The sequence below is a fragment of the Ambystoma mexicanum genome, chromosome 4q (genome assembly GCF_040938575.1).
Source record: "Ambystoma mexicanum isolate Mex_15411 chromosome 4q, UKY_AmexF1_1, whole genome shotgun sequence".
Classification (NCBI taxonomy): domain Eukaryota; kingdom Metazoa; phylum Chordata; class Amphibia; order Caudata; family Ambystomatidae; genus Ambystoma; species Ambystoma mexicanum.
In genome coordinates this window covers 794,312,909-794,334,205 of record NC_090928.1, presented here as the reverse complement: position 1 = coordinate 794,334,205, position 21,297 = coordinate 794,312,909, and the positions used below count along the sequence as shown (strand labels likewise).

General features: G+C 46.4%; 2 protein-coding genes across 3 annotated transcripts in view; one reads left to right on the top strand and one right to left on the bottom strand.

Moving 5' to 3' along the window:
• Positions 1 to 15,361, bottom strand: part of FBXO48 (F-box protein 48) — a 134,452-nt gene extending 119,091 nt beyond the window's left edge. The window contains exon 1 of the mRNA XM_069608359.1: positions 15,167 to 15,361. The gene's annotated coding sequence lies outside the window, so the exon portion shown is untranslated. The remainder of the gene's footprint in view (positions 1 to 15,166) is intronic.
• A 343-nt stretch (positions 15,362 to 15,704) lies between these two features.
• The window catches only part of APLF (aprataxin and PNKP like factor), a 960,891-nt gene continuing 955,298 nt past the window's right edge, over positions 15,705 to 21,297 (top strand). The window contains exon 1 of one of the 2 annotated variants that reach the window (XM_069608357.1): positions 15,705 to 16,258. In XM_069608357.1, the coding sequence (XP_069464458.1) occupies positions 16,166 to 16,258 (93 nt within the window). In that variant the 5' untranslated portion in view covers positions 15,705 to 16,165. The remainder of the gene's footprint in view (positions 16,259 to 21,297) is intronic. The other variant, XM_069608358.1, reaches the window with a different exon arrangement.

The window sequence follows — 21,297 nt, the reverse complement described above, 5'->3', positions numbered from 1 at the left end:
AGCACTTCTTACATAAGCTATTTGTGAGAGGTGAGTGGACTCATCAGGACCAAACGGTCTGGTTGCAGGCAATCGTGCAACAGATCACTGAAACAGGGTCAGATATATGGGGAGATCAGGGTCCCCTACATGTGGCCCTGAGTGAACTATATATGGCCCCTAAAGCCAAAGATGAACATAATAAGATTGCCAGGATAGCGGCATATTTGTATCTATATATGGGAGCCATGCAGGACAAATGTGCTGAAGGCCAAGATCTGGCAAATAGGCAACAGATGGCGTTAGAAAAGGCCCAATCTGACCTGGTCTCTTCTGAGCAGAGGCTGCAGAGGAGCCAGGAGTCAGAAAATTATAGTAGGCAGTATATCATTAAAATAAAAGAGGACATGGATATACTGCAACAGGAAAAGACAGACCAGGATACCAGAATTCTGGCTTTGCAGAAGGAGCACCAAGACAGTTTGGACTCCTTACTGCAGAGCCAGAAAAAGCTGGAGCAACAGATCAATTTCAAATGGGCATGGACAGAGCAGGTAGCCACCCTGCAAATCCAACTAGACAGAGAGAAAGAGGAAAGCAATAAATTGATTTTGAAAGACCTAGATACCTAGGCAGAGTTTGATGAAGAACGCCAGAAAGCTGGTGCCTTTCAAAGGCAGAGGGACGACCTGGCGTCACAAATGCAGGCTCTTGGTCAGGAAAGGGATACCTTAGGCCAGGAAGTCTGCCATTTAAAAAGAAAAATTGAAGAAAATCACGTGGCCCTCCAGGGACTGGGTGACCTCCAAAACGAGCATCAGGGCTTGCTAGATCACACCAGGAGGGTGGAGGAGGCTCTGGCAAGAAAGGAGCAGGCCAGTAGGGATGGGACTGAGGAGGTAACCCTCCTGCAGCAGAGACTGGCCCAGTACTCCAGGACCAATCAGGAGGCACAAAGAGAAAATGAGGCTCTCTGTCAGCACAATGATAGGCTCCAGCAACAGGTAGCCATGCAGGAGAGACTGACAGAGTCTAGTAAGGCCTTAACTGAGGAACTGAAAGCGCAGGCTCTTGCATTGCAAAAGGAAGCAGGGGCGGATAGAGATGAGGTTCGCTGGGAAAGAGAAACTCCTGAGCATAACCTCAGGAGCCCTAGTACCAGAGGCCTTCATCTCTCCCAGTCCCTGGACTCTGCCACCCCCATGTCCCCTCGCGCACATGAGCCCAGGGCCACGGGGATGGCAGATTACTATTCAGCTAGAAGTATGGGGCTCATAGGCCAGTACCACCCAGGAATGGATGGGCGGGCATCCGGGTATGGGCACCAGAGCACAGTGCAATTTAGTGTGGAACCCCAGGAGAGTAGGCCCATTAAGGGCATCCTGAAAACCTCTGCCCAGTTAGGTCAGTGGGGGGGATACCCATCAAATCCTGGCAGCAAAGAGGGATCTGAAGACTCCTCTGAGCATTACAGGACACAGGAGACCAGGTCCCCACATTCTGCCAGCCATTCCCAGGCTCGCAGAATCCGGGAAAACCTGGAAGATCAGACGGGCACCTCTGGGAACAGTGCTTCTGAGTCAGAGGATGAATGGACCAGGGTTACCCGAACCAAAAAGGCCAATAAGGCAAAAAGGGCCTTGCTTAAGGACCCATTGAAACAAATAAAGGCAATAAGGAGTGTCATCACGCCTTATCATAAGAACGCCAAGTATTCTGTTTGGGAACACTTGGAGCTCTATGAGCAAATGATGGAGACTTTCCATTTGAAGGACAGCAGTAGCTGCATCCAGTACGTCAAATGGACCTTCTCACCAGAATACTCCAGTTTCTTTGCAGGGCTGGAGGATCAAAACCATTCAAGGTGGTCCACATACAGGGCGGCCATCTTGAAACATTTTTCTGTGCACAGAAATCCTCAAGAGGCTCGCAAGGCAGCCTACAATTTGCAATGTGGGGAGGATCATGCCCCACAAGAGTTTGTGCAAGAATTAAAGCATGCTTTTGCGCAGACCACCAGAAGGGTGCGCATGGATAGCAGAGAATTTATCAATACGTTTTTCCATGCCTTACCCAAATACATAATGACCCAGCTAGTGAGAGATTTTCATGAGAAAAGATCTTTAGACTGGGTCATTGAATAGGCTACCCGGATCTATGAGGTGCAGAAGCCCATCGAAAATAAGAATAATGCGCCGAAAAACCCCAAAACCAACAGCACCCCTGCTGCTGCCAAGGTGGCAGAGGTAAAGGTTGCCCCCGTTTTAGATTTGGAGATGGGGGGGCCTAAAAACCTGCCTGCACCAAATAATTCACAGCCCAGAAGGCCCTCGGGCCAGTCACAGACAGGGAGTCGAGGAGGTAGTCCCACAAATGGGGTCCCTCGCTCCCCTGACTATGTAAGTCCCCGCTACAAGGGAAACCGACCAATCCTGGGTTATGTGTGGACTCCTCCAGCCCAAGGGGGGGATCCAGCCAAGCACCTAACCCAGGGAACTTCCCTCCCAACTTCCCACAGGAGCACAGAAATTCTCCAAATCCTGGGCAGAACTTTTTCCCCAGGTATCCACCCAATTTCCAGCCCCAAAATCATCCATCCTTCTTTCCCCAATTCCCTGAGCCCAGACAACCTAATCCGTGAGAGGGGAGGCCAAGGGTGGAGGGGTACCCGAATCTTCCCAATCCGGGGTATTACCAGAGAAGGGATAGCTACCCTTCCCGGGATCAGCCCAGGGGAGAAAATAGAGCCCTGTATCAGCCGGAGCGGGTTTCACAACTTGAGCGCCAGGTCCAAAATATGGCACCGGATCTGGGTCACATACTGAGGGCTCAACAGAACCCTCAGATGAGCATGCCACTGCAGAATGCCCCAAACTCTGGACCTGGTGCTCCAGAACAATGACGGGGGCAGCACCCCGATAACCCACCGGTTCCCAGGGAGGAGACACAAGGGGAAGGGGGGTGTAAAGCCTTGGAGGAAGCTTCCTTCCCAACTTGTAAACAGCCCCTGGAAAACCAGGAACCGAAAACAAAAATCTCCTGCCCCTGAAAGCCTGCCTCCCAAGGAGCAGAGGGGGGGTAGGAGAAACAAAGGACCCAAACAGACCCACTTTGTGGAGGAGGTACAGGTCTTCCAATTTGAGGGAGAGGGATCCTCAGGAGATCCTGGGAAAAGGATCTTCTCCTTCAGAGATGGGGGAACTCCTCCCAAGGAAAAATGGGTCCCAAGGGATGCCAATTCAGACTGGGGAGATGTGGAGACTGAGCTACCGTCGCCCATCATCTCATCCCAGAACCCACAATACCAAAATCCCCTGGTTCAAACCCATCCTGGTGACTGCCTCCAAAAAGTGGGGGCGGCCCAGAACCGGAACCAGGGGAACCCACAATGGCTCTGATCTCCAGTTGCCAACTTTTTCTTTCAGATTCCCAAGGCTCTCCACAGAATTCTGCCCAAATCTCTTCGCTAGCAATGTCCAAAACCAGAAAGTTAGCCCACCAGTTGTCCAAAAATGTGCATTATCTGTGCCCCCTTGAGGAGAAGGAGGGAAGATACTATGCCCCGGTACAAGTACAGGGGCAGGGTACAATTTTGGCAATGGTGGACATTGGATCCCAAGCTACCCTTCTGTCCAAAAGGGCCTTTGAGGAACTAAATGCAGGAAGGGGGGAGAATTACCGTATTCCTCTCACCTCTCTTCCTGGACAACTGCAGAACTTTGACGGGAAGGAAATTCCTGTCAAGGGGACTGCAGATTTGGACATCAAAATTGGGCGACGCAAGGTGAAACACCCGGTCATAGTAGTGACTCCAGATGGCACCCCTTGTTTACTAGGGAATGACCTCCTGAGAAGGTTGTCACCCCTAATAGATTGCGTAAACAAGGTCCTCTGGACCCAGACTAGTCGACCAATAAAATTAAAACAGAGTGTCAACCATGTTAGTTTAAATGGCACCTGCCACAAGGTTGAACAAAAATCTGACCAAGTAGAATTTCACTTCTAGAATAGCCAGATTCCAGATGTGACAGTGATAGCAGTAGGACAACGGACTGGTTATGGGGGGTCCTCTCTATTTCTGAAAATCAACCTTCCTTCCAGTTTAAGGTGGTATTCCACACTGGAAGGAAACACTCTGAAATTCTTTACCAATCCACAGACACTCCCACTCATATATTCCAGAAAGAGGTGAAATCAGCTCAGAGCCTGGCTGATATTCAGCAAATTGGAGAGCAGTTGTTCATCCCTGTTCAGTTAAATGATGGGAAGGACTCTGTTCTCGCTCGAGTGTGTGTGAACAACGGTAAGAGCTTCCTCAGCTAAGCCATGTTCCGCCAACTCCCAAAAGATCCAGCCATTCCCACATTCCAACTGATAGACAAATGGGAAATGGACCTGGAAGCACCTAATTCCAAACATCTCCTGCCAAGCAGGTGTATGCTCAAAATCTCCATTGGCAACAAGAGCATAGTCCATAATTGATGGGTCATGCGAGACGTCACTGCCGCCTTTTACTTAGGCAGTGACATTCTCAATCGCTTTGCCATTAGTTTGGACCTAATAAACTTCAAAGCTTGGTCCCGATTAGCGGATAATCCCATGGGCTTTGATGATCCAGAAAAAGCATTTAGGTCAGCTCAATTGCTACCTTATGCAGTTGAAATTCAGCTCAAAGAGGAAGTCACCATCCCAGAAAGGTCCCGACAATTCTCCCTGGAAGTAAAAGTTAAAAGAGGACAAAAATTGAAAAACCCTGATGCTTATATACATCTAAATGCTTCTCTCCAACAGCAAGGGTTAGGGGTAAACCCAACACCATTAGTCAACATAGAACATGACGCCATTCCAATAGAGGTGGATAACAGCGACTTAAAGAGTATTACTCTAGCCGCAGGCACCATCATTGGAATGGCGGTTGATGACCGACATTTTTCCATTGATCTAGGAAATTAACTGTTAGGACCAATCCCCAAGGACTGTTTTGACAGTGACAGTGATGACGACACAACACCAGACAGGATTTTCACCCGGCATGGGGGGGGAACTTCCTGGTGTACACTTCTTGCTCTTATGGTAAGGAAGATGTGACTTGTGACTTCAGTAGGGATGGGGTGATTTTCCAGGTCCATGAGGGCTGCCTTTCCCACCTGAAGCCTCCAGTCCAAATCAGCACTCTGACCAGGGACTTCTCCACCCAGCTGGAGGAGGCCGCTGAGATAGCCAAACCAGAAGTCTTTCCAGGCTTCAGGCAGATGGTGGAAGAGAGAGTCAACCTAGCTGATGCCTGTGTGACTCTGGAACAGAAGCAAAAGTTGAAACAAGTTTTCTTGGATTTCCAAGATCTCTTTGCGGTAGACTAATATGACTGTGGTCGCACCAACATCCACACAACAACAATTCCCACGGACCCTGGAATGACTCCAGTGTTTGTGAAGCAATATCGTTTGCCTCTCGCATCCATGGAGTCCCTTACTGAAATAATTAAGAACCTTGAGTCCCGGGGAATAATCCGTCCAGTACACAGCACCTTCAATAATCCGGTGCTGGGAATATTGAAGCCAAACGGCCAGTGGAGACTGCGCCGACCTTAGGGAGCTCAACAAACGGGTCCATACTTCCCGATGGCCTCTGCCCTACATTGACCAAGGGCTGGCCCAGATTCAGGGTCATAGGTATTCACAGCAATAGACCTGACCAATGGATACTGGACTGTGCCTGTCAGTAGGGAGGACCAATACAAACTGGCTTTTACCTTTGGGGCCAGCAGTACACAAGGACCCGGACTCCCTTCGGATACCTCAACTCCGGCAATGAATTCAACATTTTCCTACATAAGGCCATGCCCGACCTGGGTGTGAGGGGTAACCTGGCTTATGTAGATGATGTCCTCATCAAAAGTTCATCTGTGGAAGAACACATAGCGGAGATCCGTTATGTTCTGACGCAGTTGAGGGCTGCCGGAGCAAAACTTTCCTTTCAGAAAGCACAGTGGTGTAGAACCCGTGTTAATTTCCTGGGGCATGAGATTACTCCTCAGGGTCTCTGTCCCCAGGAAAAGAAAGTGGAAGCACTCCAGAAACTGAACGATCCCACAACTCTGTGGGAACTAAGGAGCCTCCTTGGACTGACTAATTACAGCAGAAAGTTCATTGAGGGCTACGCAGAGATCACCAGACCCCTGATTCATCTCTTGAAGAGGGGGGTCAAGTGGGAATGGGGTCCAGAACAATCCAAGGCAGTAAAACAACTCAAGAGAAGCCTCTCACAAGCGCCTTGCCTAGCTTACCCTGTCAGAAACAAGGAGTTCTTCCTGGAGACAGGGTTCTCTAATACGTGCTTGACGGCAGTATTATACCAAAAGCATGACAAGGTCAATAAAGTAATCTCCTATGCGAGCAAAACTTTATCCTCTGTGGAGGAAAAATTCAACGATTGTGAAAAGGCACTCCTGTGGGCATTGAAGAATTACCGCCCGTTCATCCAGGGGGAACACATCATAGTGGAGACTCCACACCAGCCTCTGCAATACCTCCAAAGTGACAGAATCCGGGCCGGAAATGTGAGTAATTCCCGAATTACTTCCTGGATTCTGTCAATACAAGGCTTTCCTGTAGAGGTCAGATATGGCCAAAACAAGAAGAGTCCCCTCGCGCAAGGTCTGGCTGACTTGCATGATTGTGCCAGAGAAAACTGTCTCGAGGACAAAAGTCTAAAAATCAAGGACAACATGGAGGCATACCTTAATTCCCCACACAAAGTCTTTGAAGAAGACAAGTGTGAGGGAATGCCCACTGTCTATGTGGATGGATGCTCTTACCATGTTGACAACGACGGAGAGAAAGAACTGGTGGCCGGCGTAGGGAACGCATGGGTGAATGAGTACCCAGAACCCTCTGCTGGATACAAAATTGGTCCCCGAAGTAGTCAGGTGGCAGAGTTGATGGCTGTGCATCAGGCCATCCTCACTGCCGTCCAACATCAACTCCACGAACTAGCCATAATCACAGATTCGGATTATGTACGGTACGGGTTCGTGGAGCACCTGGTTAATTAAGTTAATCCAAAACATTGATGATCTGGTCACCTCGAATGGGATGACCATCTACTGGAAAAAGATCAAGGGTCATTCCAAAGTAGAGGGACCAGACAAAACTGGAAATGACTTAGCTGATCAGCTGGCTAAAACCGGGGCCATCCAAGGGGATCTAATAGAGATAGAGCCCCTGTTGGGGGAAATCTAGGTCACTGCCATCACTAGGTCCCAGACCAATGCTCACAATGATCTTTCAACTGCACAATGGAGTAAGGAGACCCCTGATGCTGATTTGATTACAGCTCAGAAGGGGGATACAATAATTGGTAAGTTTTACCAATACATTGAGGACCCTGAGAACTTTCCCCTGATGGATACCGATTACATTGGGAAAGAGGACCTAAGAGTGTTGATGAAATGTCCAAAAAGGTTCCGAATCCAAGACGGTTTGTTGGTAAGGAAATCCCAAGCTGGCCATGATCAGTGGGTGGTCCCTACCTCATTCCGAAGCCTGATGTTAAGTCACGCCCATGATGCTGCCACCGCCGGTCATAGGGGGTTTCACACAACACTGGAATTCTTAAGAGAGGTTGCATACTGGCCACACATGGGGCAGGACCTCGACCAATACTTGAAGGGGTGTCTTGTGTGTGCACAATTTCAGCCATCATCCCTCACACACCGTGCGCCTCTCCAAAAGAGGGGGATGACACTGCCATGGTCAGATTTGCAAATCGACTTTGTAGGCCCTGTAATTCGCTCTTCTTGAGGAAACAAGTACATGTTGACCGTTACATGCTTGTTTACCAAGTGGGTGGAATGTCTCCCAGCCCCAAACTGCAAGGCAGAAACAGCAGCTGCCCTGATGATTAACCACATCTTTTCCCGTTTTGGTCTACCTCAAAGGATTGAGTCAGACAGAGGTAGCCACTTCACCAGCGAAGTAATGACAAAGATGTGGGAGATACTGGGGGTTAAAAGGAAGCTACACATTGCTTACAGGCCAGCTTCTTCTGGAGCAGTGGAGAGATACAACCAAACCATTGTGAGCATATTAAAAAAGTTTGTGGCAGATTCTGGGCCAAGTTGGGATATCCGATTACCTCTGGTCCTAATGGCCATCAGATCTACCCCTTCATCTGCAACTAAAATGTCACCATTGGCTTCCTCTTGGGGGAAACTGGGAGGGGCAGTGCCTCTGCTAGCAGCTGAGCTTGGGGGAAGTGGATAAACCAGTTATTCCACCCTGTGATGTGGGAAGCCACACCCCTTTTTGACCAGAGCATAATTTTAAAAAGATAGATAACGCATAGTGCGGACTGGTCAAAATTATATAATTAATATCATTGTTCTTGTGATTTTTCTGTGCACGTTTTAAGAGGCGTTAGGACCCTGTGGTGTATTCTGGGGGGTTGCTAGCGGAAAATAGGGTCTCACTCCAAATGTATGCATGTTAAAAATCTGACACTTTATCATCTGAAACCCATCTCCCTGGTGCACATTTGTGTAAAATCTGGAAAGGGTTAGAGGTCGTTATCTAGATGAAAAGGGGAGAATTCTGTCATCAGTGGACACAACATTGTACAAAGACAGGGATCGGATGGTTTGGTGCTACAGAAAATATGTAAACTGGACCTATAATATGAGAAAAATGGTACATAGATAAATATGTATTTGGATCAGAAATAGATTTGTGTGCAATTTGACAAGGGGAGGTTCCTCTGACCATAAAACCTACAGCATCACTCTGACACTCCATTTCTTTCCCCCAATCAAGGGAGAGAGGAAAGCTTAGCCAATGATAAGTGAGAGGGGCAGGCTTAGCTAGGCCCAGGCACACACCCATTTTCAAAACACATAAAAAGAGACTGCTGGGACAGGTAGACACATTCAATTCCATTTTCTGCGGGACGCTCTGCCAGGAGACTCCAGACTTCACATCCGTCAATCTCCAAAGACCAGAACTTTACTTCAGAACTTAAAGCAAGGGCCTAAACCCACAAACTGAGAACTCTTCTCAGCAGGCCTCAGCATCCTTAAAATCATTTGCAAACTATTCCACAGCCGGGCGAGCTGTTTGAATTCTTTGCCAAGAACAATTGCCAGAGACCAGACCAGAGATCCAGAGAGACCCAGAAAGCTGTGAGCAGAACCGCCCAGTCCAGTCCAGTTGACCAGATCCGTGACAAGGCCCATTCATTTCAAAATTAGGAGTGAGTATCCGCCAGAACTGTGCAGAACCCAATCTCTTAGTTAAAAAAATAGTTCTAATCCAAACTATTTTAACCTAATTAGAACAGCCTCCTAGAAATCGTGTCATCTGTCATTTTTAAAGCTGCACAACTGTCACCTGTCAATTCTACAGCTGCAAGCTGTCACCTGTCATTTTGAGTTTTACTTTACATCCGAAAATCTACCTTTATTAAATCATCCGTATCTCCGGAACCGTTTGTGCTAGGAACGAGATTTAACTTTCATCTGAAAGCTTAGAATCTAGGCTTTCCAACGAACCCAGAACCGACTTACTCTCTATTCTTTTTCCGTAATCGCGAGACACGCACTCGCGAAATTTACCGCGATTTGCGATTTGGCCCGATTTCTTCATCTGTAGAAATCAGCAGCTTTTTGCTTCTCTTTGCTAAAATTCGTTTGCAATCTGCTAATCATTCATAGAGTATTGTTAAAGTGAGCCTGAACTAATATAAAGTAGCCATCACCTACCCTGAACCTCTAGAGGGAATTAATTTTAGCACCTTTTCACTTCCTTGCAAACCACATTAAAGTAATTCGCCTGTGTTTAAAACTCATCCCTGTTTTCCCTAAGATTGCTGGGAGAACTGGAACTATGTATTGCATTATAAAGTGTGATTTGTTGGGATTCTTGAAGACTGTGTGCTCTCCTTCCATTTCTTGTATTGCATGGGGGGGGGAATGAATTTTCAAAAGAAAAAAAGTGATCATATTACCTTTTGCTAAAATCATAACAAGTTATTTCTGTACTGCATTTTATTCCACCTTGCGTTTCCTTGAACCATATAAAGCATTCTTTCCCACCTTATTCTTCTGTTCCTATTCATAAATTACCTCTTGCTGACTACTGCTCATATTCACAAGTGTAATATCCATTATCAAATTATTTATAGAAGTGTGATATATATATATATATTGTTTAAATTTTCAAATAAACCTTTTAATTTGCAAAACAAACCTACTTCTTGGCTCAGTGGGGTCAGGGGGATTCTAAGTGGGGGTGTTATACAAGGGTTGTCATCTAGAGTACTGAACTGGATATAAAAATACATCAATAAGGGTTTTCCTCAGCATCCCAGACTAGGCATTGACTTAGCTGTAGTGTTGATTGAATATCGCTTATGTCTAACCTGCTCCTCTCGCTTTGGTCTCCCCACATCATCCAGACTTCCACCCTCTCCTTTGGGTCCCATTATCTGCTCCTTCATCTTTGTTCTTATCACCTCCTCCTGGAGCTTTGGTCTTATATCGTCATCCAGCTCCCTTAGTCTTGCCACCCTGTCCTGTACCTTTAATTTAATCTGATCACCTCCTCCTGCACACTTGATATTGCCACCTATGTTTTCCCAGGTCCCCCGGATGAAACCACCGCCTCCCTCAATCTCTTATCTCTCACATCTACCTTTTGGTGTCCGCTACTGCAACCTCCTCTGTCTCTGAAGAGTCCACTTTCTCCATCTCTCTCCAGTCCCCAGCCACTGCCAAACTCAAGCCTCCTTTTTTTCTAACCCACCGTGGTTGACTGGTCTCACTGATCTTTATAGTTCTCTCCTTCGGCTGGACTCTTAGTAAATGGCTGTACTTGTGTTTAGTAATTGGGAAAAAGGGTTGGAATTTGCTGTTGCTACTGGGTACACCTGGCCTCACTTGGGAACAGGGACTCGTCCAAGACTTTATTTGGCCTGTTTGGCTTCTTGGATTTTGTTCTGCCCTCCTAGCCCCACATTAGTATTGCCTGTGCAGGCCCCATGTCTCCCGTTTCCCCAGCATGTAGATTATCTATTTGAGAGACAACGAATTTCCAGCTTTCTAAAATTAGCTCTGCCATCAGGTAATCAAAAACGTGCAACATTTTATCAGGTGTGGGCTTAGGAGAAGCACAGACTAGCAACATTGTATATAGTACTAGAACCCAGCAAGCAACACTCCAGGCTTGGACATGACTTCTGCTCACCCTGCTGGTCAAAATGAAACAAACAGTGTGAGGACAAAGGTTACTGGTGCTATATGAATGGAATTGCCTGAGGTTGAAAAAAAGTGTTTCTTTTCTTTCAATGGAACTCTGAGTAGACTGAGGGAGAGCATCAGGCTATCCCAGTTGGGCAGTACATTTCCACTGTCATGCATGGTCTTACTAAGGTTTGGGGAGCTTCGTGGCTATCAGGAATGCCTTCGTTTAATTGGCTGCTGGAAAGAGAGGGGATTTAAATATTTTGAAAGCATGGCAACCCACCACCAAATGCTACAAAAGTGTGGGAGGTGTTAGTTGCATGGTGGAAAAGAATGGGATCATATGGTGAAACAGCTCTCTGGGTTAATGTGATCTGTAAGTGCAGCTCCTATTCCTAACACCAATAATAACTATACATCTATAAGGAACAGGAGAGTTGAGTCGAACCTTGTAAGGCCACCCTTTGAGGGTTGTTTACATGGACCACCACTATACCTGGGTGCATAATTAACATATATGTTTTAAACATTGGAGACACTGTTTTTCATGGCACCATTACTTTATTTAATCATAACTCTCTGACTGGTCCATCCTGGGTATTAAAGACCTGTCCAGTCCTGTGATCTTTCCTTAGCTATATGGAAATTGTATTTTATTCGGTTTTCAGTTAAATAAAGACTACTAGGACCAGAATGCTAACATAACCAAAGATTCCTTAACATTCCAATGTGTACATTTTCTTTTTATTATTCATGTCTTTATTTGGTATTCTACAGGAATAAACACAGAACAAAAGAGCTCCCCCTGCCTCGTTCCAAGCCCTACCTCCCTCAATCCCTCCCATCATGCAAGGTACACATTAAACACATTACATTGGCTCCAGGAATACTCTGCAAATGTTCTCATACAATTTGACTTTCATTTGCAGCCTAAAGATTACTCATTCATTCAAAGACATCCTAGTTAGCTCTTACGACCAATCAAGCAGTGTAGGGGGCTTATCAGATTTCCACATTTTAAGGATACGTTTCTTGGCCACCTGAGCAGACCTAAAGCGCCAACACTTTTGAGGATCATCAAGGTCTTCCAACATGGCATCATCCCCCAAAACTATAGTCTCAAATAGCCAAAATCCAATTGCATATTCAAAACTTTATTAAAAAGTTCTGATTTTGCTGCATTCCCAAAGCATATGTTTTAAAGAGACGATTTTGTGCCTGCATCCCTAACATGCCCCCGACTGTCATAACCCATCTGTGAAGTCTCTCTGGAGTCCAATATGTTCTATTCAAAATCTTAATTTGTCCTACCCTTTCACTCAGGTTCAGGGAAGTCAGAGTAACTTTCTGACACATATTCCCCCACCTAGCTACTGTTAAATCAAAGTCCAAACTGTTCTACTATGTAGTCAGTAGTTCAACATTTGGGTCTATGCCCCAGCCAAAGCCTTGTATAACCTTGATGCAGGTGGCCCTTTGCATGTAGTTCAAGCAAATTATGCCCCAAATCAGAACTTTCAACTAGAGATTGGGAAGTTGCCAACTTCTTCAGCAAGCAGTACTCCCCCACAGTACAATCCTAAATGTACCAAGTGTCTTGTAGATTTTTGAAGGAGACACTTTTGTTATCCTTTATCAAATCCCCAATCCATTTAATACCTCCAAAGACCCAATTCAGCCAAAAGACCATGGGGGGTCATTACGAGTCAGGCGGCACAAGGTAAAAGTGGCGGTAACCAGAATGACCACAACTTTCACCGGACCGCCGAATCATGAGTCACCGCAAATACCATCGTCGGTAATACTGGTGGCGGTAATACACTCAGCGGGACATCTGGCGACTGTATTACTTGCAGCGGTATTACCGGCAATGGTATTTGTGGCAACAGCACTACTGGCAAAACAGTATTACCGGCTAATCACAAGTTGGGAAAATGGCAGTAACACTGCTTAGATTTGCAGGTAATATTGGCAAAACACCAGCAGAGATACCTCTGCCTGAAAGCAGGAGGTGAATGCAAATAGGTGATGGAAATGAGGCAAAAAGGTGCACCCAATGCACACATGAAGGGAACAAAAGGGACACCTTCCCCAAACACACATCTCAACACCACCATGCTGTCACTGGTATCTGTGCGCATAGATATGCAGCTGCTCCAGCTCAACATTGAGCTGCATGAGCTGGAGGACCAACACAGGGAACATGAAGAAGAGGATAGGAGGAGGGGGAGGAGGATGATGAGGTGAGGAGATGCCAGGCAAGACCAACACCCATACTGAAGCATGTAAGCAGCATGCTGGAACAGTGCTGCCCCATAAAAGGTGTAGAAGCCTCTGTGAGAAATGGCAGTACTGTCCCAACGGTGAGAAGTGTAGTATTTTCACATTAACTATGTTTAAGAACTTTGGGTTATTGAATAGTGCTGCTACATTCTGAGTAATTCCATCCCTTTAAATAGATGAGCTCTTGTATAACCACGACAGTGTTGAGTTATTCTGATGATGACAGACTTGCTCAATAGTTCTGGTTCTGTATCATTAAATGTACTTCAGATCTTTAGAGTATTGGAAGGATAGCTCAGAGGCAACGTGCTCGCCTTGGAAGCAAGACGACACAGAGCAACACAGGTTCGATCCCTCGGTCCACGCAACACAGGTTCGCTCCCTCGGTCCGCGCAACACAGGTTCGCTCCCTCGGTCCGCGCAACACAGGTTCGCTCCCTCGGTCCGCGCTTAAAAACCTCTGGGTAATACACGCATTATAAATAACCAATTAAAATAAAAAGAAATACATCTGTTGAGAAGTGCTGGGGCCTTGTCAATAAGAGTGTAGCAGCTCAACTGAGAGGTGCGATTGTTATCCCATCAAAAGTATAGCAACCCCACTAAAATGAACTAACATTGCCTCAACAAAAGCATAGTATTATCGCTGAGAAGATTCAACAATTATAGAAGCCTTGTTACAGCAGTACTATCCCATCAAGAGTATAGCCAGCTAACTGAGGAGTACCAGCATTACCCCATTTCAAATATGGCAGCTCTACTAGAAAGTGCTGGCTCATACTCCTCTGCTCCCCACCCATAGCATTCACCCTCACCACGTGCACACTCAGAGACATGCAAACAGTCTCATTTGCCCTCTCCCTGCCCCTGCTCCCTGCCCCCTCCCTTGCTTTGCATCTGTACCTCCATTTCTAAAAATCCTTCTGGGTTGGGTGTACCTCTACATCTGTTCACCCCTCTTGCCAAGAGCGGTGCACAGATGTACAAATACACCCAACCCAAAACGATTTTTAGAAATTGAGGGACAGACTTGTTTTGCATCTGTGCCTCCATTTCTAAAAATCGTTTTGGGTTGGGTGTACCTCTACATCTGTGCACCCCTCTTGCCAACAGGGGTGCACAGATGTACAAATACACCCAACCCAAAACGTTTTTTAGAAATTCAGGGACAGACTTGTTTTGCATCTGTGCCTCCGTTTCTAAAAATCGTTTTGGGTTGGGTGTACCTCTACAGTATACCCAACGTTTTTCCCTGGCTTTTACCCGGGCCGCCAGGGAAAGACACAGTATGGATGGAACAAAGCATGCATACTGCGTCTCTTCTGGGGGGGGGGGGGGCACTCAGCCCCGACTTCATTCTGCGGGGGTCGGCCCCGCAGCCCCCCGTACTCGGCGCCCCAGCCTGCTTCTCATCATAAATTAGAGTTAATTCTTTCAAACACATGTACACCACACAACTACTCAGATGATTGACTGAAGTCCATCTCTGGAATATCCGTTTTTACGTTCGTTGTCTGAGTAGTGTGCCGACTTTGTGGTGCCACTGCCTTTGAATGGGGGTTTGCTTGGTCGAGTGAGGCCAGAGAGACCATATGACTGGATAGCGCACACTGCGAGAGTGGGACTGCTTTGTGATTTTCTAGTCACCTCAGCCCTGCAGTAGGAACTCACCTTCATCGAGGTTGGCGGATCTATCTCCTCGATGTTCCAGCACGCGATCACCTATGCCGTTCTTATTGTAAATCCTTAACAGCAGACAACTGTCAGAGGTTTAAATCCCCGAACCTTCCGAACCCTGTTTATTTACGCGACTAATACACGCCCTGTCTGTCATTCTCTGCATGGTGCCAGTGCTTTCCGGGAGTTGTAGTCTCAATCTGCTGAAGCGATGGGCAGAAAGCAACTAGCACACTACAATCCCCAGGTCTCAACGAGTCTCGCAGAGTGTATTTAAAGAACGCTGGTAGCTATAGCCCTAGTCTTAGGGGGTGTGAGCTGCTAACGCGAAAGAGGAGGGGCATGCGATGCGGGAACAGACAGTCTCATAAAAGGGCCCGACTGGGCTTCAGTGTCCCTGAGTGGCGCCTGCGCAGATGCGAGTAAATGTAGATCAGATAAAACCTCCTACGCGTAATGAAACAGAAGGGTGTTCCAACTATGTTTGTCCGGCTTGCAAAAAGAACTATCATGGGCGGCTGGCATAGAGCATTTTTGAACATTTACAAAACATAACCTGACGCATAGGACAAGATAAATCTGTCAGGCTGAAAACTAATGTGAGTGAAATTGAAGTAAAAACATGCTTTAACCAGTTTCGTTTTCTCTTTACTCTCCTCACACATATTGGCCGGTCTGGCACTCAGTTAAACAAATTCCGGCCACAGGCGACTCGGGCTGTCAGGAACGCATCTCGTGTACCTCAGTTTGTCTTTCTCGGCACGGCACCTTCCTGAATGTGATTGTATTGTCGCAGCCCTTGTCGCCAGCAGCAGAAGTTAGGAGTTTGAGCAGACTCGGATCCTTTGCTCACAGAGTATGTTTCCGGTCGGCAAGGGAATCTTTCAAATCAAAACGCGGAAGCACTGGAGCAGCAAGTGGATGAGCTGAGTTAGAGACGCCTGCTGATCTTCCCTAGGGACCATAGCAAGAATCGCGGAGATAGGCACAGGCATGCCTGGCTTGGAGCTGGAAGCGACTGACGGGAGCGGGCGGATCGCTCTGCCCGCCGGGGAGACGGTGATAGGCAGAGGACCGTTCTTGGGAGTAAGTAGTGCCACCGTTCTGTGATATTTGGTATCCCATACCGATGCGGTATCCCCTGGTCTGTCTTCGGCTCATCGCTGATTGGCTGCATTAAGCCTGAGCACCGGCCCCTCTTCCGAGCTGTCACAGCCTCCTTTGCAATAGATAGAACACTGTTCATTCCGAGAGAAAGCTTTGCACTAAAATGCGAGGCTGTCTTTGAGGAAGCCGCTGATGTAAAGCTTTCTCTCAGAATCATCTATACCCACAACGGAACGAAGCTCGGCATTCCATAAAATTTAACTTGTCATTAAAATACGAGTCTTCGAATGATAGAAGCCATCAATGACTCGTTACATTTCATGAAATGTCGAGCTGCGCTTTGTGATGATAACAAGACAGTTACATTTTATGAAACGCCTCCCTATATTGTCCTGTCAGTGGAGTATCCAGCATTGCACAATGGGGCTGGGGGGGACAGCCACGGTGAAACTCCTGCTACTTTCCCCTCAAATGCAGTGCACGCAATTCCAGGTTCTCATTCGCGCCCACAAACCGCCCACCCCTGCCCCAATCTATTTATTTTGGTAACATTACTAGTGGCATCTCGCATTTTAACACAACAAAAAAAACGGCAGAAATATTACAGATGCAGGGAACTAATCTATTGGAGCTCTGTCATTGCGCTCTGGGGCAAAATGCTTGCACATGTCCTAATTTGCATATGGATTGCACCAACAGACATTACTCAAAAGTCTTTGATACTTGGAGACGCCATGCAAGTGACTTTAGAATAAGTTCTCATAAGTAAGCCAAGTGGCAAATAATTTTGTGGTGCAAAGTACCTAAATTGCACTGTTCTATATGGAGCAAGTCAGGGTTTTTTTATTTTTTTTTTTATTTAAATAACAGCATGATATATTAAAGCTTTGAAGTGAATCACTTAGAGCTGCAGATGAGACATAGTCTGATTACATAATCTGCCCAGGATCACACACTTTGGTTAAATGGTGGAACCGGGATATAGACAATTTAAGCAACTGAGCACATTTCCACAGTTTTAGTTTATATAGATATTTATTAATGTTTCCCTTTGCATTTCATGTGCTTAAATAATACTTTATTTATATCAATGCCTTGGAAGCAAAGCACATTACATAAGAAACTACCATTTCGTTATTAGCTTTAACTATACATCATTATAGAAATATGTTGAGCAATAAGAGGATTGATTTAGTTTTATTGTCCCAATCCTGCATGCAAAGTCACAATAGCATCATGCCGATAATGTGAACCTAACAAATCCCCTTTGGGTAAAACCATACTCATTATTTTATAAAGCCTGCAGCATTATGCAACCGTCTCACACCTGATCACTCCCTCCCATGTACATTTCTAATGGGACAAAAGTCCCTGCTAATAGTCCACCCTCCCTCTCATCAGTGCATAATGGTTCACATTGAAATGCTCTGTTGACACCGAGCAACTTGCGAGCCTCTCTGCTGCTGCCTGGAGCTCCTTGGGACATTGTCCTGGCAGAGGTTTCGGAAAGGGTAAGGTGTCCTGCTGCCAGGACAATTACCGTGCTGAGCAGGAATTACTCAGCACGCATTGTCCTGCCAGGGGGACACCTTTCCCGTTGGGCACCCTCATTGAGGTGCCGAAAAGGAGAGGTGGCCCACCGACTAAAGTCCCGGTCAGGCTCTGGAAAGAGCCTGTGGGGTGGCAACGTGCCCCACCAACCCCCGCTCGGTACGCTACTATGTCTAGGTGTTCTCGTGCCAATCAAGATATTAAGCTTTACAGTCCCTGTTGCCACATCTATGAGTTCATGAATCACTTTTGTGCATTTCACCCATCCTCCTGATTGAAGGGCTTTAACACACCACATAAGACTTCCTCCATTAGGATCTACACTTTTTTTGTCAAAATGTTATATTCAAGAAAGAGTGTGAACAGTAATTTCAACAAAGTGATACATCCTCATCATATACCACCACAGATTCCTTACATAAATCAAGAAATGCAATCTTTCAAATACAATTTTCCATCAAAGATGCACTAATAAAAACAACCACAAACAGCAATACATAAGGAAAGGCGGTGGGTTCAAGGTGTGTCTGTGACAGACCGCAACAGGAACATCGACAAGACGGAGCACACTGATACAACAAGCATTAGCAACGCAAACAGTTTGGGCTTTTTTTGTAGGCATGGCAAAGGCACTTGTCGGGCACAGTCATATTGGTATTAACTGCCCAATGATAGTTGCAGGTGCAAAATGGTGGCAGTACCTGGGCATCTAAGCAGTGCCCGGCAAGTTCCTAATATTATACACAAGCCAAAACTGTTGGCTTTGCCAATGCTTGTGCTTAACAGGACTTCAATGAAATACACACAGAGTGCTTATAAATCAAGTGGCTGAATGCAGACGTGGCTTCATCATTTTTATTACACCAGTGGCGTGTTTACAGCAGCAATTAAGTCTGCAAGCTGTGTGTCAAACAACATCTACAAGCTGTGTGGCCCTCCTCATATGCCGACACCTGAAGGGTTTCTGTCAAAGAGGCTGATATCTTAAAAGTAGGTACTGGGATAAGGAAGAGGAACATGGAGGTAATGTGCCTGAGAGATATGTGTAGAAATTAGCATTTCTACACATAAAGTTGACTTCCGACTGTGCCGGCCCGGTAACAGCGGTGCCGGAAAGCCTACCGGCACTGTTGTTACCAGACTGGCACAGTACAACTCTGTGGGCAGGTGCCGTCCCGCCCGCAGAGTTTCACGGAAGCACCAAAACCATTATTAACGGTGATGTTGCTTCCGTGGTCCCCATTCCCATTGTGTCTTATTGGACTCAATGGGAACGGGGACAAACAGAATTACCAGCGCCTGTCTTCCCGGCCACCGGTGTTGTAATACCTTGGTGTTACCGGGAAATCAGGTGCTGGTAATTTTTGTCGGGTTTGGCGGCAACCTGCCGGTTTTACCGGCAGGGTTACCGCCAGACCTGTAATGAGGCCCATAGTCTTGTTATTGTTAACACGATACAGTATTATTCTTCATAAAGTGCCTATACTGCTATCACACCAGGCTGGTGTGCATAGTATAGTTCGCTCCACAAGCAGGAGAGCCCCATGGGAGCAACCTCTCTGCCTGCCGCTCTGTGCTTTTCTGTGCAGCGCCCTGCGACACCCCCACACTCCTCCTCGACCACGAGTGGCGTTCCCTTGTGGCGTGGGTCAGAGCGATGCAGGCAACACAGTATGCTGTGCAGAAACATCAACACAGTAGGCATACATGTTGGGCTTCTCACCTCCTACAGCATCTGCAGGTAAGAAGCCCTCAATTCCGAACACAAGTGGGATACTGCTTTGGTGCAGCAGGCACGCATTATGTTGCCTCCCTTTTACAATGGCCTGGGCTCATACCCTGAGTCAGGAGATAAGTGAGATGTTGTGCTGCTGCAAAGTGCCATCTCTTCTCTCCTGCATGTCCTTTTGTCTCGCGTCCTTAGTTCAGAAGATGTGCATGAGAGGAGTACTGTACTGATGTATTCCTCTTTTGTGCAGATCAATACAGAAGCCCTGCCGGATTATTTGTCAGTGAGTAGGATTGATATAGCCTTCCCTTCCAAACCCCACTGCCACAAACTTGTTAAAACATGTTCGCTGCTTCTAGTGCAGTTCTTGGTGTAATCCCCTGGTTTAGCAAAGTCTGCCATATCAGATGATACTCTTAGAAAGTGGAACTGTTCCTACTTAATCAACCTTGCGGCCGTGGAAGCTGCCAATGTTGTCAACGCTGTGAGGCCTCATTAGAATATGTTTCACCATGAAAATATTTGAAATAAATAAAATAAAAATTGTACCTACTCCTGCTCACATGGAGATCACAGTAGCAAGTGTATTAATCATCTCCACAGCAATATTACTAGTCTAGCTATCCTATAGGCTGTGTATATCATACATTTATTAAGAAGGAGATGCATACAGCAGGCACAGGCAGTATGTAAAAACAGATTAATTGGAATGCATATTAAAGCCGTTCAAGGGTGCCCTAGTGATTGTTTCTGTTCCAGAGGTGGGGATTATATTTATAACGTGTTTATCACTTCATGATGATTTTTAGGGTGCCATATTGGGTGCTGGAATGGTGTTTGTCTTTATCTCTCTCTACCTGTCTCTCTCACATAATCTTTGACAAAACACCCTCCATAAACTAAATGTACACTTCAATAATACACCTTGACCATTAACCTCATATAATTTCAAGGTCTTTGATAGACCCTGAAAGTATAAAAGGTGCAGACTAGAGGTGATCCTCAGATCTCTGTGGTGGGGTCTCAACCCACAGAACAACCTTACTGGCTCAACAGATGGCTACAGTTGGCCATGGTCCACAATCGCTGTCCATGATCGGCAAGACTTGACCATGATTGGCGATGCCTGGCAATGGTTAGCTATGTTTGAGGATGATGGGCCATGGTTGGCAATGATTGACTTGGGGATAGGCAACCGTGGTTGGTTTGGACGCTGGCGAAAGTCAGCAATGGCCAACTGTGTTTGGCAATGGTCGTCTGCTGTCTGATCCTAAAAAACGTTTGGTAATATGAATAATGAAAAACCTTTTAACTGCAGATAACCAAGACAAAAGACAGTTCAGCCAAACAAAAGCCAAACTCTCTATCTGCCTCTGCCAACCCTTATGTCATGCTTTCGCCTACTTGGCGCTTATCTGATCAGGTTTCATTTTGGAAATGCTTTCAAATTGCATCCCAATCCAAGATGGTGCCCAGACGCTCTTGCCACGCAGTGACATCATCTTGTTCACGTGCTCGGCAACATCTGAATTACCTCCATTTATTTCCGGGTATCGGAAGGCTTCTCGCATTGCAATTGTTTTGTATTGCGGAACGCTAGTTTGCCTTGCGACCTCGTGTTTTCTACTTGTTCCTAGTTCCTGTAAAGACAAATTCCCGGAATAACAAACTTACCTGGAACGTCTTCTCAGCACCTTGTTTTTTTTCCCCCCTCAAGTTTTTTTTCCTCCTGGGACCT